This window comes from Vigna unguiculata, chromosome 1, assembly GCF_037176805.1.
Source record: "Vigna unguiculata cultivar grain cowpea cultivar isolate G323 ecotype 2 chromosome 1, ASM3717680v1, whole genome shotgun sequence".
Taxonomy (NCBI): Eukaryota; Viridiplantae; Streptophyta; class Magnoliopsida; order Fabales; family Fabaceae; genus Vigna; species Vigna unguiculata.
The window spans coordinates 757,044-775,227 of NC_140792.1; the positions used below are offsets into that span (position 1 = coordinate 757,044).

General features: G+C 24.6%; 3 protein-coding genes across 4 annotated transcripts; all 3 read right to left on the bottom strand.

Annotated features, from left to right (window-relative positions):
- Nucleotides 1–2,292: 2,292 nt before the first annotated feature.
- Nucleotides 2,293–4,826, bottom strand: LOC114174161 (immune-associated nucleotide-binding protein 9-like). Its single transcript, XM_085672296.1, has 4 exons — nt 4,743–4,826; nt 4,384–4,609; nt 3,507–3,775; nt 2,293–2,569 (listed from the first exon to the last, which is right to left on the bottom strand). Exons 2-4 carry the CDS (start codon nt 4,589–4,591, stop codon nt 2,441–2,443), a joined length of 606 nt encoding a protein of 201 aa, XP_085528422.1. The 5' UTR covers nt 4,592–4,609; nt 4,743–4,826; the 3' UTR covers nt 2,293–2,440.
- A 2,318-nt stretch (nt 4,827–7,144) lies between these two features.
- Nucleotides 7,145–10,106, bottom strand: LOC114181617 (immune-associated nucleotide-binding protein 9-like). Its single transcript, XM_085672322.1, has 4 exons — nt 9,865–10,106; nt 8,967–9,235; nt 8,150–8,314; nt 7,145–7,685 (listed from the first exon to the last, which is right to left on the bottom strand). The coding sequence occupies exons 1-3, from the start codon at nt 10,070–10,072 to the stop codon at nt 8,231–8,233; spliced, it is 561 nt and encodes a 186-aa protein (XP_085528448.1). The 5' UTR covers nt 10,073–10,106; the 3' UTR covers nt 7,145–7,685; nt 8,150–8,230.
- Nucleotides 10,107–11,983: 1,877 nt separating this feature from the next.
- On the bottom strand, nt 11,984–15,129 carry LOC114175805 (immune-associated nucleotide-binding protein 9-like). Of its 2 annotated transcripts, XM_028060613.2 has the most exons (5): nt 14,990–15,129; nt 14,637–14,862; nt 13,659–13,924; nt 12,829–12,993; nt 11,984–12,359 (listed from the first exon to the last, which is right to left on the bottom strand). In XM_028060613.2, the coding sequence occupies exons 2-5, from the start codon at nt 14,839–14,841 to the stop codon at nt 12,153–12,155; spliced, it is 843 nt and encodes a 280-aa protein (XP_027916414.2). In that variant the 5' UTR covers nt 14,842–14,862; nt 14,990–15,129; the 3' UTR covers nt 11,984–12,152. The 2 variants fall into 2 exon arrangements, with proteins under 2 accessions (XP_027916414.2, XP_085528389.1); XM_085672263.1 differs by lacking the exon at nt 12,829–12,993.
- Between the last annotated feature and the right edge of the window lie 3,055 nt (nt 15,130–18,184).

Here is an 18,184-nt window from a genome sequence, read left to right on the forward strand (position 1 = left end):
GGCCACTTTTTGGAGACATATGAGACACATTCTTTGTCTCCTTTTGTGCTAGAACGAAATTAGCCTTGCACACACCATAGTTAGCTCTTTTGTCTCTCATTTTTTGTAACCTTATTTGACCTAGTTTCTAGAAGCTAGGGTTAGGTTTTTGTAGAGTCATCCTTAGGTATCTTTTATTTGCTTAAAGGCCCCTAAACTCTTCTATATAAGGGGTCCTCCTAGACATGTAAAAGGGTTGAACATTTTGAAGTAAAAACACTCTTGTGTCTCAACCATTTGTGAGAGTTTCCTCCCTTGGGAGTGAATACTTTTAAGCCTTATCTTGCATAGCAAGTGGCGACACACATCCACTCATCTTCAAGGTTGTCATGGCTTCTACCCTAGCCTTGTAGTGGCGTGCTTCTCACATTTTTACCATTTCTTTCCATTCCATTTTATCTTTTCTTCTTCCTTTAATTGTTCTTGGTTTTCTATGGTTTATGTGTTTTCCATTTCCTTTTTGTTTGAATCAATCCATCTTCTTCTTCTCTTGAGCTTTGTGAAAGGAACCTTCACATCTAGATAGCATGCTATCTTAATGTCCAGTGGGGATTTTACTTAGCTTTCTTAATCAACTCACACCATATTCAACAATCTTAAAAAAAAACAAGATAATCCTTCATCATCATCATAAAAGTGCATTCTCTCTCCTCCAAGTGTGTATGGTGGCCCCCACTCCTAGATGCTCTTTTTTTCCACAAGGGTCTCCTTAGCAAAAGAGGGTGTATGGTAAGAACACTCTCTTGGACTAGACTCCTCCTAAACCCTTCATTCTTCTTGAAGGTGACAACCTCGAAAGGGGAAGTGTCACTAGCAACCCTAAAGAACACAAGAAACAATATTGATTTTAGATTTTATTTAAGACATCTAAACACACTAATAAAATAAAATAAAGGTGAATAAACCTTCCTCCCAATCATGTTTATTCTCTAAATATTTTTTCCATTTTTGGTAGGGGTTAGAGACTCATCACAATTTCTTTGAAAGAGATGAGTTAAGAAAAAATGATTATGAGAATTAAAAATAAAAATAGAAAAACAAATTACAATTAAAACACGTGCCAAAAAAAAAATGAAAAAGAATAAACAAAAACCTATCGATATATCAAAAGTATTACAAGTAATTAACATATACCTATTTTCTTACTCTTTTTCTTGTTCTTCTTTTCAAAGTACTACAAAAGTTAAAACTTATTCTAAAAACTTAATGACATCTTTTAAGGTTTAATGAAGAGTTTACCACTTTTTAAAAGAAAGTGTTGATTTTAAGCCTAAACTTAAATTAGATAAAGAATTAATATAATATCTGACTTAAAACCTTAATATAATAAATTTATGAATTTTCTCAATACAATAAATTGACGAATTTTCTATCTTATAAGGTTCAATTATATATTTTCTACGTGACTCATACTTAAATTCACAAACACTTTTGCATATCCATACACACATTCGTGCAACAAATTAAAAGCTAGCAAGACCTTATAGTCTCGTAATGTTTTCGAAATTATTACAAATATTAATATCATCAAACGTACGTATCTTTCTCTTTGTATCAAATTTCAAGGTATATTCAAGAGTTAAGGTAAAAAAGTGAATAAGAATTTTATTGATTAGTCATTGTTTCTATCCAAGTTATTTTTCTTGCATTGAAACATATTTTTTATTTATTTTGAAGTCTTTCTCATAAATATAAAAAATAAATAAAAATGTATTTTTACTCAAAACAAGGAAGTTTTAGATAATTATATGAAAGTAAATTTTAATTGTTGTAACAATTATTTAAGCACCGAATTCGACTGTTTTCTATTAAATTTATAATTTTTAAGAAAAAGGAATTATTTAAATTGAAAATTGAAGAATATTGTTAGTTTGAATAAAAAAGAAAAATCATACTTCTTTCTGAATAAAATATTTTAATTTTCTATTTTCACCGAAAACACAATGCATTTTCCACTTTTCAGATTTGAATAATGCATTTTCCACTTTCGGTATATTTCATTAAAATATTTGCATGTCTACTTTTGCAAAAAATTAATATATAAGTTACATAATATAATAGCAAAATGTGAAAAATCTAAAAAAATAAAACCATTTGAATTTGGGACCCTTATTTGAAAAAAAAAAAACCATCACCCTTCAATTCTAAATATTTAAAATTAGAGTCTGAAAATTTACTTTAGATCATAAACAATCATACATTTTATTTATTTTAATACAATACTTTGAATGATAAAATAGTTTATGGTAATACATGATACATTATATATATATATATATATATATATATATATATATATATAAAATCTTACAAATACTTGAATTGTGAATATAAAATAATACTAAAATTAGATAATGCCAATAGACATTAGTTGTTGAATTTTGATACTCAAGATTATATCTCAGTTTTCAAATTTCATCATTCTAGCTTGTGCTGACTTCAATTTTTCTTCAATCTTAAGTCTTTCAATTCTTTCTTCTTCTAACTTTTCCAAAAGATCAGCAGTTTCTGGTTTCAATGGTGATCCTTCCTATATATCAAGATACAATTATCATTTGTAATAACAAAATAACAATAATTAAATAGTATTCAATATTTTCTATATATGCAAATATTTAATATAAAAACTCAAAAACACTAATATCATACTTTGATTGATGTTAGTGCACACCAGAGAGTTTAAAAATTGAGAAATAGTGCGAATGTAAAATTGGTGTGTTATGTAGAGATGATTTTTATAAAATCTAGGAAATGTTTTCAAAATGTATAAATTTGTTACCTGTGATTTTACAAATGTTTGATTGGTATATGATTCTCCATTATTCTTCGATATAACCATGTTTACAAGATTGAGAAGTTGTTAAACTTGTTGTATTTGTTTTGTTTCATCCTTGGTCTTGTTATTGAAAAGCACTTTGCGATTGTCACATTGGAGTAAAATATCCTACAATAATATTAAAATTCTTTAGGAATCTTCAAAATTTTAAATATATAATCTAAGAAATTAACACAAAAATAATATTAAATGAATGAGTAATAATTAAGCATGTATATGAAGAATGTCTATAATATAATAATTCTCAATTTATTTAACTATAATTTGTCTACAAAATATATAAATAAAAGAGTATCTATTTTTATGATATGACCAATTATATATTTAAAAAAAAAATAGTCATATTATAACTACAAATGAAATATCTTGAATTTATTATTTTGAAAAAATTCACCATATACAACACTACCAATGTACTTGTTACTCCTAAACTTAAACATGTATATTCTAACAATGGTATGTTAAGAAATTTTAATCTAATATAAATAGATAGAGAGAAATAGAGATAAGGGATATACTTTATTGGTAAGACATTACATCTAAATTTGAATAATGAAATACACATCATTATATTTAAGAGTTTCTTAATGTTCACACATATTCTCATGTAAATAATAATATGATAAGATACCTTAAGAGGTTGTGGACATTCTTGACCTAAATAATCATCCAATGTCTCTTTATTATATTCAAGCTCATCTCCTCCGGTGAAGACTATAATCATGTAGTCAATAATTTTGTGTCCAAACAAAGTTTGCACAACACGTAAAGTAGCTTCTTCCTCTTCCGAAAAACGAGTTCTAACAGAAAATACTACAAGAAGTGCGTGAAATCCATCTTTAGCCAAATCAATACATTCAATTATTTCTTTTCCAACAGAGTCACTTCCATCAAACAGTCCTACAAAACATAGTTTTAGATTTTAGAATAAACTTTTTATGTTTATACATATTATTCAGTCTTAATCACAATGAAAGAAGAAATCACTATACTTTTCGCATAATCACTTAATTAGAAACAAAAACAACATAATTAAAAAAATATCATCAAAACTAAATTAATATATATGGACGTGGACATAAACCATAATATTATTAATAACAAGTTGAAAACAAGAAAAAAGAGAGAGATAAGTATCTAAAAAGGATAGAAAGATTATGAGAACAAAATTAAGGAGTTAAGAACATAAACGTTTTATTTTTTAGCATCCAAAATAAATTTAAGCATTAAAACAAATTTGTACATGATAAAATTATCAAAAACATAGATTGAAGAAAAATATTAGTAGCACTCTTTCCAATATGTTTATTGTTATATTGAGTAAGTTTTATTTTTCAGTTGTTTCTTATTTAGAAAAGAGACTTATCAAAAAATTTAATTTTTACCAAATTTTAGCTATTAAGAAAGAGAATGGTGTTAACCCTGAAATAATTAGTGTAATTACATTTGTTTGAAGTTAACTAAATACAAAATATTTAATAAATCACAAGTAAAGAATCACATGTTACCTGGAGTGTTAATAACATTAATAATTGATCCATCTTTTGTGATATTTTTTTGTAATTCACAAATATGTGACACACCACAAGATTTTTTTCTTAGTTTAAATACATTTCTTCCCAATATGCTATTTCCAGTTGCACTTTTACCATTTCCAGCTCGTCCAACTAAAACCAGTGTCTTCTCTTTGTTAAATAAGGAAATTTGTTCCATCATATCAAATTCAGATTATAACTGCAAATTCAGAAATAACTTAAATAAAACAATAGCAACACAACAAAAATACATTTATAACAATTAAAAATATGTTAAAACAAACGAAAAAAAAATCAAGCATAGAATATATAGATAAATGTGTATGACTGACCAATGAATAATTTGAAAAAACGTAGTTTGACTTAAATTATTAACATTCATGACCAATTTATAGTTGCTCAAATAAGAACTAAACTTGTTTAAGAAAGCATAAATGAAATCAAAGCTTATTGAAAAGTTTAACCAAAGTGTGGTTGAAAGTAACAAGATAACAATATACTTGTGTGAAAGTAACAAGATAATAATATACTTGTGTGAAAGTAACAAGATAATAATATACTTGTATAGAAATAACATGATAACAATATATTTGTTTGAAAGTAATAAGATAATAATATACCTGTTTGAAAGTAACAAGATAATAAAATATCTAATATTGATATGTAAGAAAAGAAATTAATAAAGTATGGATAATTGTAAGTTACATCGGAAAGAGATGTAACATCTACTTCTTCAAAGAGATAAAAAATTAAATAAAAAAAATGTGGAAGAAAGAAAGTTTAAGCTTGTAAAATTTATGTAAGTTTAGATTCACATATAATATTCGTAAGCCATCTTAATAATTTCATATTGGGTTAAATATGTTTTTATCTTTTAACTTTCAGTAAAAATTAGAATTAGTCATTTTTGGAAACTTTGGTCCAATTTAGTCGTTCAACTTTAGCAAATTATGAATTTAGTCCTTTTAACAAAATTTTGTTAAGTTTATTTGACATTTCAAATACATTCATGATAGTATTTGAGTTTGCTTATACTGTTTGACACATTTCTACCTCAATGTTAGTTGAGAAACTCGTTTGAAACGTGAAATAAACTTACAACAATTTGATTTAAAAAACTAAATCCACCATTTCTAGAGATGGGAGACTAAATTGGTTCAAAGGTTTAAAAGTTGACTAATTTCAATTTTCACTAAAAATTAAGAGACAAAAAATATATTTAACCCTTATATATATATATATATATATATATATATATATATATATATTTCCAAAAATACTGTTTACCAAGAGCTTCCACATTGGTGTTTGGAACCAATGATTACCATATTTATATTCCTGGCTGACACAAATTTATTTAAACTTTTAATTAGTTTTTAAGTCAGCATATAAATAAAATTAAGATTTTTTAAGGGGATTACTATTAAGATATTTTAATTGGATTAAGTTGTGAAGTATGTGAATATATGCTAATATAGTATATTTTTATTTATTTAACTTTAATTATATTCTATTATCACTTATGAATTTGTCAGTTTGTGTGGAAGCACATATAATTGTTCTTTTAAAGCAAATATAGAAAATGTTATATATTTTGAGTGGAAATTGCACTATATTTGTGGAGGTAAAGATGCATACTATATTCTAGATTATCTAACACATTAGTTTCTAGGAATTCTAATACGTACATAAGACTTAAGCTTTTGATAATTAGTTTTAAGTTAAAAATCTATCTATCTATAGATTCAGATACATGGGTGTACAAAAAAACTGTTAATTATATATATATATATATATATATATATATATATATATATATATATATATATATATATATATATATATAATCGAAAGCATAACTATGATCAAAAGAGTAATGATTTTTCTTTATTTTTTTAATTTATCAATTTCTACTAACTTTTTTTCTTGATTGTCACTCTATGAGTCAAGTATGTTTTTATTTTTCTTTTTGTGAATCCATTTTTTCGTAGGTAATCACATTCCTCCCTTCGTCTCACCAAAGTAATTTTCCTCTTCATTTAATTAAATAATAATTAATAACATTTTATTTAAAAACAATTACATCACTATAATTATGTACGCATACCAAATAAAAAAAAATTATATCAGCTATCCCCATTACAACTTTCACCACAACATTTTTTTTTATCTCATGTTATCATCAAAATTTTCAATTTTCGTATTTTTTTTAATTTATTAAATTATTAAGGGCTCGATAACATAAGCAAGAAAAGATAAACAAAAAATGTCAACAATTTATGTAAAATAAAATTATTTTGATTTAATTTTATTACATTTTTATGATGGTGACCACTCCATTAAAATTTAACGGACTGTGAGAAAAATGAAAATTATTCATAACCAAAGATTAACGTAAAAAAGTCTTCTCCTAAAGATAACGAAACAAAAATAATTAGGAGTTTATAATCATTAGAATTTAGAGTTTATAGAGTCATCGTAATATAAGATTCCCAAACACATTAAAACATATACATCCTATTATTATATATCATTAATGGGGCAAAATTGAAACCGATAAGGTATCTTATACTTTTATTAATAATCAATGATATAATTGCTTAATAAGTACATACATTAAATTAAGGATTTCCAAATAGAATCTGAATATAGGACAACCCTTAATTATAATTGCTAAGAAAATGTTTAACATTTACCCATAAATTGAAACTATAAATAGAGATAGAAGGGGTGACAAAGGATTGTGGTAAGGATACATTCAATTCGACAAGACCCTAAAATATTTAGGGATTGAAATTGCTTGAATCATAAATAATCATACAATTTAATTATTTATTTGAATATAGTATTTTGAATGTTAAAATACACAAGCTTATGGTAATTCTTACAAGTCTATGGTAATCCTTTTTTTCATTTCTATATTTCAAAACTACTTAGAAGATGTCATCTCATGTTGTAAGAGAAAGTTGTCGAAATTTCATTGTCCTAATGCAATATATATACATAACATTCCTTACAGATAATTGGATTGTGAACATAAAATAGTACTAAAATTAGAGAATTTTAGAAAATAGATTTTTACATATGGACAATAAATGATGAAGTATATGTGGTCTTGTATTTGGTAACTCTTGATTATACTTCAAATTTTTACTTTCATCATTTGATAAAGCTTGTGTTGACTTCAATTTTTTTTCAACCTTAAGCCTTTCGACTCTTTCTTCTTTCAATTTTTCTAAAAGATTTGTTGTTTCTTCTTTCAGTTTTGATCCTTCCTATATATCATGATAAAATTATCATTGTAGTAACAAAAGTACAATAATGAAGTAATATTCAATATTCATAATCATATTCTCTATACATGTAAAATACTTAGATATGAGTATATTATATTATATTTTTATCATAGAAGTATATTCATTATTGAAGTTATGATACCATCTGATATAAGGTTAAAAAGATACTAGACAAAATGAGTAGTTGCATTATTATGATTACTAGACAAAATGACTTCATCTTAATTTAATTTATCTTTTTTTTTCAATAGTCCAAAAAAAAAATCTATGAAAGTATTTAACATGAAAGGATAACATTTACCATATAAATTTGTTTTAGTTCATCATGTACTTTTGTTCGCATTATCATTTTAGTTTCTACTATTTTTTTTAAAAAATATACCTTTTTTGGTGTGTATTTATAAAATTTAAGAAATGTTTCACAATTAATTATAACTTTTTACCTGCGATTTTATAAATATGTTATTTGTATATGGTTGTCCATTATTCTTTGATAGAACTATGTTAACAAAATTGAGAAGTTCTTAAACTTGTTGTAGTTGTTTTGATTCATCCTTAGTCTTGTTGTCAAAAAGTACTTTACGATTGTCACATTGGAGTAAAATATCCTACAACAATATTAAAATCATATATAATTATAAAATATCTTAAACTAATAATAATTAAATCTTTATGATATACAACACCACCAATGTATTTGTCACTTTTAATTATATTTAATCCTTGATAACAAATTTTCATATATATATATATATATATATATATATATATATAAATATAAAGAAGTTTAAATATAATATAAAGAGAGAAAATGTGATAAGGGTAAGAACTCTATCCTAATAATTTTATGGTAATAAGTTTAAATATATTAAAATTTTATTGAAAATGACATCATAACATATTTCATTTTTATAAATGTTAACCCATGTTTTGTTATTGATGACTTTTAGCAGTAAATTTTGTTTTGAAAAGAACCTAATTGAGACACTTTTTCAAAAGGTTGGGACGCAATTAATACCTTTTTAAAAGCAATACCAAACTGATACATCTGAACGAAAATGAGTATCATCCTACTAATTAAACTCTAAACCCTAAATTTAAATAATGGATAATACTACAAATAAAAGTTTCTTATCGTAGACATCATCCCATTTTTTTTTTAATTTTGACCATTTAAGTATAACAACAAAAATTATTACTTAAGAATTATGAGAACAAAACATTATATACATTTATCTAAATGATAATATGATAAAATACCTTAAGAGGTTGTGGACATCCTTGACCCAAATAATCATCTAGTGTTTCTTCATTATATTCAAGTTCATCACCTCCTGTGAAGACTACAATCATATAATCAATAACTTTGTGTCCAAACAAAACTTTCAAGACACGTAAAGTAGCTTGTTCCTCTTCAGAAAAACGAGTTCTAACAGAAAACACAACGAGAATTGCATGAATTCCATCTTTAGCTATATCAATACATTTGATTATTTCTTTTCCAATAGAATCACTTCCATCAAATAGCCCTACAAAATGTGTTAGGTTGTAAATGTAAGATTAAATTCTTTATAACTATACATATATAGTATTTATGGTCTAACAACACAAGAAGAGCTCACTATGATTTCAATGAAATCATGGCTTATATTGAAAACAAAAACATCATAATTAAAAAAAAAAATCACCATACTTTACAAAGACATCAAAATAAAATTAACATGTGTGCTTGTGGAGATAAATTATGTTATTATTGATGAAAATTTCAAAACAAAAGCAAGGACAAGTGATAACGTTTTTTTTCTTTAAATAAAAAAAATTATAAGAATAAAATTAAGAAATTAAATACAAAAAACTATTATTTCCCGCATACAAAATATATTTTAGCATTAAGATATATTTATAAAAGAAGAAAGAAAAACAGATGGAAGAGAAATATTATCAACACTTTGTCTTATATGTTTATTATGGTATTGGACAAGTTTTATTTTCGAGTTATTTTTATTAAAAGTGAGATTTTGTTTTGAGTAAGTTTGAACTAATAAGAAAGAGAATATCTTTAGAATTCTTTAACATTGAAAAAAAAAAACACTATACATTTGTTTTAACTTAATTGAAATACAAAATATAAAATGAATAACAAGTAACTATAAATTACCTGGGGTATTAATAATATTAATAGTTGATCCATCTTTTGTGACACCTTTTTGTAATTCACAAATACGTGACGTGCTAGCAGAACGTGTTCCCGACTTAAAGGCATTTTTTCTTCCAAGAATACTATTTCCAGTTACACTTTTACCATTTCCGGTTCGTCCAACTAAAACTATTGTCTTCTCTTCATTAAATGAGGAAATTTGTTCCATCAAATAAAATTTAGATTGGACTTTAGAGTTAAAATAACCTAAATAAAACAATAACATCACAACAAATAAATATTTACAATAACAGATAACATGTTAAAATAATTCAGAAAAAAAAATCATATTATTGAAGCAAATAATATATATATATATATATATATATTTAAAATTACAATCACCTTTGAATAATTTCACCAAACTTGATTGTGTTTCAATTATCTAATTCTGTAAATCCTTTTATAGATGTTCAAGAAATTGAGCTTTCTCAAGAAAATGTAAATATATTAAAAGAATAAAATTAAAGTGTGGTTGAAAGTAACAAGATAATAATATACCTATTCTAAGATTTTGGAAAAGGAATTAATTATATAGTGATAATTGTGAGTTAGAATCAAATAGAGATAAAATCTACCACTCCAAAGATTTCAGCAAATAGAAAAGTATTTGAAAAAATAATTAATAATATAGTAGTAATTGTAAGTTAGAATAAAAAGAGACGTGAAATCTACCTCTTCATAAACTTCCAGCAAATAGAAAATTGTGTGAAAGAATAAAAAGCTAAAGTTTGTGAAATTTCCAATTAGTTTTTCACAAATAATTTTGCTTAAGCAGTCACAATAATTTCACATAAATATTCCATTTTCGCAAATACTTCTTTTGCAATTAAATAAATAGCTTAGAAATTAGTGTTTTAAGTGTACATGTAAATAAAAATAATATTTTTTTAGTGCAATTAATATTAAGATATTTTAATTGGATTAAATTATTTTCTTTTAGAATCTAAACTCTTTCATAAGTTCTATATCTAAGAATATATATATATATATATATATATATATATATATATATATATTATTTGAATGAAAAATTTAATGCTTTTTTAAGTGTGGGGACCTAGTGGAAATTATCGTCGAGCACTGGTATAAGCATGATTTCTAATTTCAAAAGTTAAATTGGTAGTCGTTTAGTTGAAAGTCGTCTCTGCGGCTAACGATTAGAGTATTCTTAGTACATGTTTTATGCAAATTGAATACTGAAATCGTGTAAGTTACTTACGACTTACCGCAACTTAGGTAATTTATTTTTAAATTTGTCTGTTTTGGTATTTTGTATAAAATTATCAAATAATTATATTATTTTGACTTTTTCAAAACTCTGGATCAAAATCCGCGATTAGTAAATTGAAACTATCAAGATATCTTATAGTTTTATCAATAACCACTCATGGGGTGAGATTGCTTAATAAGTGTATATATTAAATTATCAAGTATATTCAAGAGTTAAGATAAAAGAGTAGTGAATCCAGTCATTCCTATTATTCAAACTATTTTTCTATCATAGAAACCTATTTTTTATTTATTTTTCAGTCTTTCTCATAATAGTATAAAAAGTAAAAAAAAAAATAAAGTTTTTGATAATTATATGAAAGTAAATTTTAATTCTTGTGAGCTGTTTAAGACTGAATTTGACTATTTTGTATTAAATTTATATTTTTTAAGAAAAAAGATTATTAAATTGAAAATTGAAGAATATTGCTAGTTGAATAAAAAGAAAAGTCATATTCATTTCTGAATAAAATATTTTAATTCTATTTTTACCAAAAAGACAAATATAAGCTATGTCTCCAAAATACAAAATACTTAATTTAAAATTTTCTCTTTGACATCGTTACCAATTTTGACATCTTACCATTTTAAATTTCATAAATCATTTGCCATAAAAATTTCATCTTTTTAGGATTGAAATAATGCATTTTTCAATTTTCCAAAAACTAACATATAGGTTACACAATAGCAAAAGTTTGAATGTGAAAAATCTAACAAATAAAACACTTTGAATTTGTGGAGTACTATTGGGAAAAACTTCTCCACCCTTCAATATGAACCTAAAATATTTAAAATTAGAGATTGAGAATTTTTCCTGGATCATAACATACATTTTATTTATTTGAATACAATACTTTAAACGGTAAAATACACAAGTCTATGGCAATACATGACACACATCATACATTGTATACACAAATAATGTAGTATTATACATTAAAATACTTGAATTGTAAAGATAAAATAGTGTCGGAACATTAGAGAATGCCACACATAGACATAAGTTGTTGAAGTATATGTGGTCTTGTATTTGCTAACTCATGATTATATCTTAATTTTTGAATTTCATCATTCAATGAAGCTTGTGCTAACTTCAATTTTTCTTCAATCATAAGTCTTTGAACTCTTTCTTCTTCCAATGTTTCTAAAAGATTTGCGATTTCTTCTTTCAGTTGTGATCCTTCCTATGAATCAAGATCAAACTATCATTTAACAAAATAAAAATAATTAAGTAATATTCAATATTTATACTCATATTCTCTACACATGCAAATATACTTAGATATGAGTACATTATTATTTTATTTTTTTTGTCGTAGAAGTACATTCATTTATGAAGTCATGATACCATGTGATATAATATTAAAAGATACCCAAAATTAAGAATGACAAAATCAATTCACACAATTGAATTCGTCCATTTAACATGATAAATTAGATAAAATCAATTCAACTTAATTTAATGAATTTTGTTTTTCAAAAGTACAACGAATTATTTAACATATAAAGACAACACTTACCAATTCATCTCGTTTTAACTCATCATATTCTTTTGTTCGCATTTTAGATTTTTTTTTAAAAAAAAATCATTCTTTTGTGGTTTCAATTTTTTTAGAATTTAAGAAATGTTTTTAAACTTCATAAAATCCTTACCTGCCATCTCACAAATGTCTTATTTGTATATGGTTGTCCATTATTCTTTGACATGACCATGTTCACAAGATTCATAAGTTGTTGAACTTGTTGTAGTTGCTTCTTTTCATCTTTAGTCTTATTATCAAATAGCACTTTACGATTGTCACATTGGAGTAAAATATCCTACAACAATATTAAAACTCTATCATAATCATCAAATTTCTAAAGTCCTACATAGTCTAAGAAATTAGCACACAATAATATTAAATGAATGAATAATAATTAGATATGTAATTGAACAATAGATCTATAATATATAATTCTTCGATTTATTTAAATATAATTTGTATACATAATATATATATATATATATATATATATATATATATATATATATATATATATATATATAAATAATGAGTGTGTTTTTTCTAATATGACCAACTATAATTTGTTTAATTTTGATTAGTGATATATATGACCAATTTTTCTTCAAATGAAATATCTGATTTGGTTAACAAAATTCATCATATACAACTCTACAATTGTATTTGTAATTTTTAAAAATTAAACATGCTAATAATCCTTGATATCAAGTATTAATACATATGTGCAACAATATTTTTTAATGGTATGTTAAGAAATTTAAATCTAATATAGAGAAAGAGAGATAAGGGAAATACTTTATTGGTCAGTGTTACAACTAAATTTGAATAATAGAATGCTACACATATTATTGTAGTTAAGAATTTCTTAGTGTCCATATAATCACATGCACTTATTTTTCTAATTTTGATCTAAGAATTACAAGAATAATACATAATTTAAATGATAATATGATAAGATACCTTAAGAGGTTGAGGACATCCACCTAAATAATCTTCTAGTGTCTCCTCATTATATTCAAGTTCATCTCCTCCAGTGAAGACTAAAATCATGTAGTCAGTTATTTTATGTCCAAACAAAGTTTGCACGACACGTAAAGTAGCTTCTTCCTCTTCAGAAAAACGAGTTCTCACAGAGAACACCACAAGAATTGCATGAATTCCATCTTTAGCCAAATCAATACATTCAATTATTTCTTTTCCAACAGAGTCACTTCCATCAAAAAGTCCTACAAAACATATTAGTTTTTGGATTTAAGAATGAATTTTTTATATCACTACAAGAAAACTGTTAAATGATGACCAATTTTATTGACCAAAAATATGCTTAGAGATCAATTTAGAGGTCAATTTCCTAATTAGAGAACAATTTCTTTGGTAGTTAAAACCTTGGTAGCTAATATTAGTGATCAATTTAGAGACCAATTCATAATAGAAACTATTTTAGTTACCAATTTAGAGATCAATTATAATATTTTGAAACTATTTTAGTTATTAATAATTTTTAGTTTATAAATTGGTATCTAAATTGGCCACTATACTGACTAATCATTTTTTACCACTAAAATTGGTTTATCCAATGATTTTCTTATAGTGTATGTATACACAAATATTTATGGTCCAAATAGTGTAAAAAGAAATCACTATAATTTTTAATGACATAAAGGCTTCGACTAAAAACAAAAAGGGTTAAGTAGGCTTTTACTTAATAAAATTTGACATAAATGAAATTGGTCGCTATTTAAAACTTCGATACATTTTGGTAAGTTTCATTTTTCAATTGTTTCTTACTTAGAAGTTATCAAAATATGTAATTTTTTAACAATTTTTTGCTAACAATAAGAAATATAATGGTGTTAGCACTCTTTGATCTTCAAATAATCAAGGTAACTACATTTGCTTTAACTTAAACTAAATGGATTTGAAAGTAGCACATATTACCTGGAGTGTTAATAACATTAATAATTGAACCATCTTTTGTAACATTTTTCTGTAATTCACAAATATGTGATTCGCTAGAAGAACACGTTCTTAGTTTGAAGGCATTTCTTCCAAGAATGCTATTTCCAATTGTACTTTTACCATTTCCAATTCGTCCAACTAAAACTAGTGTCTTCTCTTCATTAAATAAGGAAATTTTTTCCATCGTATCAAATTCAGATTGCAACTGCAGGTTGAAAAACAAATTAAATAAAACAATAACAACGCAGCAAACATACATTTATAACGATTAAAAGTATGATAAAACAATTAAAAAAAATGTTTTGAAGCATAAAAGAGTGTGTGTTTCTAACCTAATAACATGAGAAAACCTGGTTTGGCATGAATTATCAAGATTTCATAACCTTTTATAGTTGTTCAAGTAAGAAACTAAACTTGTTCAGAAAAGCACAAGTAAAACCAAAGCATATTGAAAGATATAACTAAAGTGTTGTTGAAAGTAACAAGATAATAATATACCTGTTTAAAAGTAACAAGATAATGATATACCTGTTTGAAAGTAACAAGATAATAATATACCTGTTTGAAAGTAACAAGATAATAATATACATGTTTGAAAGTAACAAAATAATAATATACCTATGAAATGTAGGAAAGGAAATTAATAATGTAGTGATAATTGTAAATTAGAATCAAAAGAGAGACGTGAAATCTACCTCTTCAAAGACATCATAAAATGGAAAAATATATGAAAGAGAGAAAGTTTAAGCTTGAAAAGTTTCCAAGTTAGATTCACAAATAACTTCCCTAAGTCATCTTAATAATTTCAAATAAATATTTCGTTTCCAAAAGTACCTTTTTAGCAGTTAAATAGCTTCCACATTAGTTTTTGGAACCACTTCCAAAAGTACTATTTTAGCAATTAAATAGCTTCCACATTAGTTTTTGGAACCACTGATTACCATGTTTATATTCTTGCATTGCAATGATTTAATTATGCTTGTAATTAATTTTTAAGTGAGCCCATAAATAAAATTAAGATTTTTTAAATGAAATTAATATTAATTGAATTAAATTATTCAATATATATATATATATATATATATATATATATATATATATATATATATATATATATATATATGCACACTAATGTAATCACTACTACTGAACACCTTTTAACGATGACTAAATATAACTTTTGAAGACTATTTCCAAACCGTCATTATTTGAGATGTTGTTAAAAGGTGAAAACGATAATGACAATTTTTAACCACCGCTAAAAAAATAAAACAATGACAATTTTACTCCTAATCATCATCATAAGTGGATAAAATAACAACAATTTTAACACAAACTATTGCTAAAAATGGGTGTTGGGGATAGAGATGGCAAATAAACCCGTGCCCGTGGGTATCACCCGAACCCGTCCCCGTTTTGACGGGGAATCCCCGCTTTGACTGGGTATGGGTATGGGTATGGGTAATACCCGAAATTTTCAACTGGGGATGGGGATGGGGATGGGGATATATATATACCCGCCCAAATACCCGTCCCCGCTTAAATTACTAAACTATTTATAATTTATTAAATAATCTAAAAAATATATATAAATAAATAATATATTTACACATAAAATATAATATAATATAATATAATATAATATAATATAGTATATATACATATAAATAAAATATACTTATATATATATATATTTACACATATACATGTAATATAATATAATATAATATACATATAATATATATACATAATAATATAATATAATATATATAATATATACGTATAAAACAAATTAATCATTTAACTAGTGAGATCTTTTATAAACAAATTTATAACATTACAAATTTATAAAAATTTAAAAGAAATATATATATATATATATATATATATATATATATATATATATATATATATATAAAAGCATAAAATATCTACGCATATACATATAATATATATACATAATAATATAATATATATTATTATATTTATATTATTATATAATATAATATAATATATACTTAAAATAAATATATATCTATAAATATATATATATATATATATATATATATATATATATATATATATATATATAAACATAAGATATTCACACATATAATATATATACATAGTAATAATAATATAATATATAATATAATATAATATAATATAATATATATATATATATATATATATATATATAACATATTTCTCATTCTTTTTGTTTTTTGTTATATAACATATTGGCAATTGCTTCAGTTTTAGATCCAAGGTACAAGATAGACATGTTAGAATATTATTTTTATAAATTGTATGGTAATGATTTTGATCTGAAACTTAGTAGGATTCGTCAAATGTGCTATGATTTGGTTTTGGAATATCAATCAAAAAAGAATGAAACTTCTTCTTATAGAGCTACATCATTGGAGTTGGGAAAGGATGTTGATAAAAGGATGCGAATGAATTTTTAGAGTTTATGGCAAAAAAGAAAAAATCTAGAACTACAGTTATGAAAACAAAGTTGGATTATTACTTGGAAGAAGATAATTTGCCGGTTACACAAGAATTTGATATCCTATCATGGTGGAAAACAAATGGGTTAAAGTTTCCAACCCTTCAAGCAATTGCAAGGGATGTTTTAGCTATTCCAATAACAACTGTAGCTTCTGAATCTGCTTTTAGTACTGGTGGTCAGATATTAACTTCTCACCGTAGTCGACTTCATCATATTACTATAGAGGCTTTGATGTGTACAAGAAGTTGGATATGGAACTCAAACCATCTAGGTAAGTTACTCAAATTTATTAATATTTTTTGTTAGTATTTTTTGTGGATTCTCATCTAATATTCTACATTTGGTGTTTGTAGGTGTTAAAAAATTAAAAGGAAAAGATGTTCTCATGAGTGAAAATGAATCTGATGAAGAAGGTACATTATATTCTAGTAATTAAAATTTTCAATTTCAATTATTATATCATATCTAATTTTTCATTTTTTTTCTATGTGTAGGTGGATCGAATGCAAATGAAACCACTGATCATTTGTAAAATTAATAAATATTTTGGTTATTATAAAATTTTAGTAATGTGTAATTTTTTAGCTTTTATATAATTATTTGAATTTTATTTAGTTGTTATTTGATACTTTAATTTGAGATTTATACTATTATAATATTTTTCTTAATATTTGACATCATGAAAATCAAAAAGAGTATATTATTTTAATATTGAATATTTTGATAGTATCATGATTCCGTTGGTGTGATTTTTAAATTTTTTTTATAAAAAATATTTAATTGATATATGGAACAATAAAAAAATGGGTATGGGTATGGGTATAAGAAAATACCCGTTACCCGGTGGGGATGGGGATGGGTCAAAAGTTGTATACCTGTTGGGTTTGGGGATGGGGATGGGGATGAATTTTTATTATGGGGATGGGGATGGGATCATGATACCCGTACCCGCCCCGCCCCATTGCCATCCCTAGTTGGGGATTATGTGTAACGATAAAATCTTAACTCTTCCTCT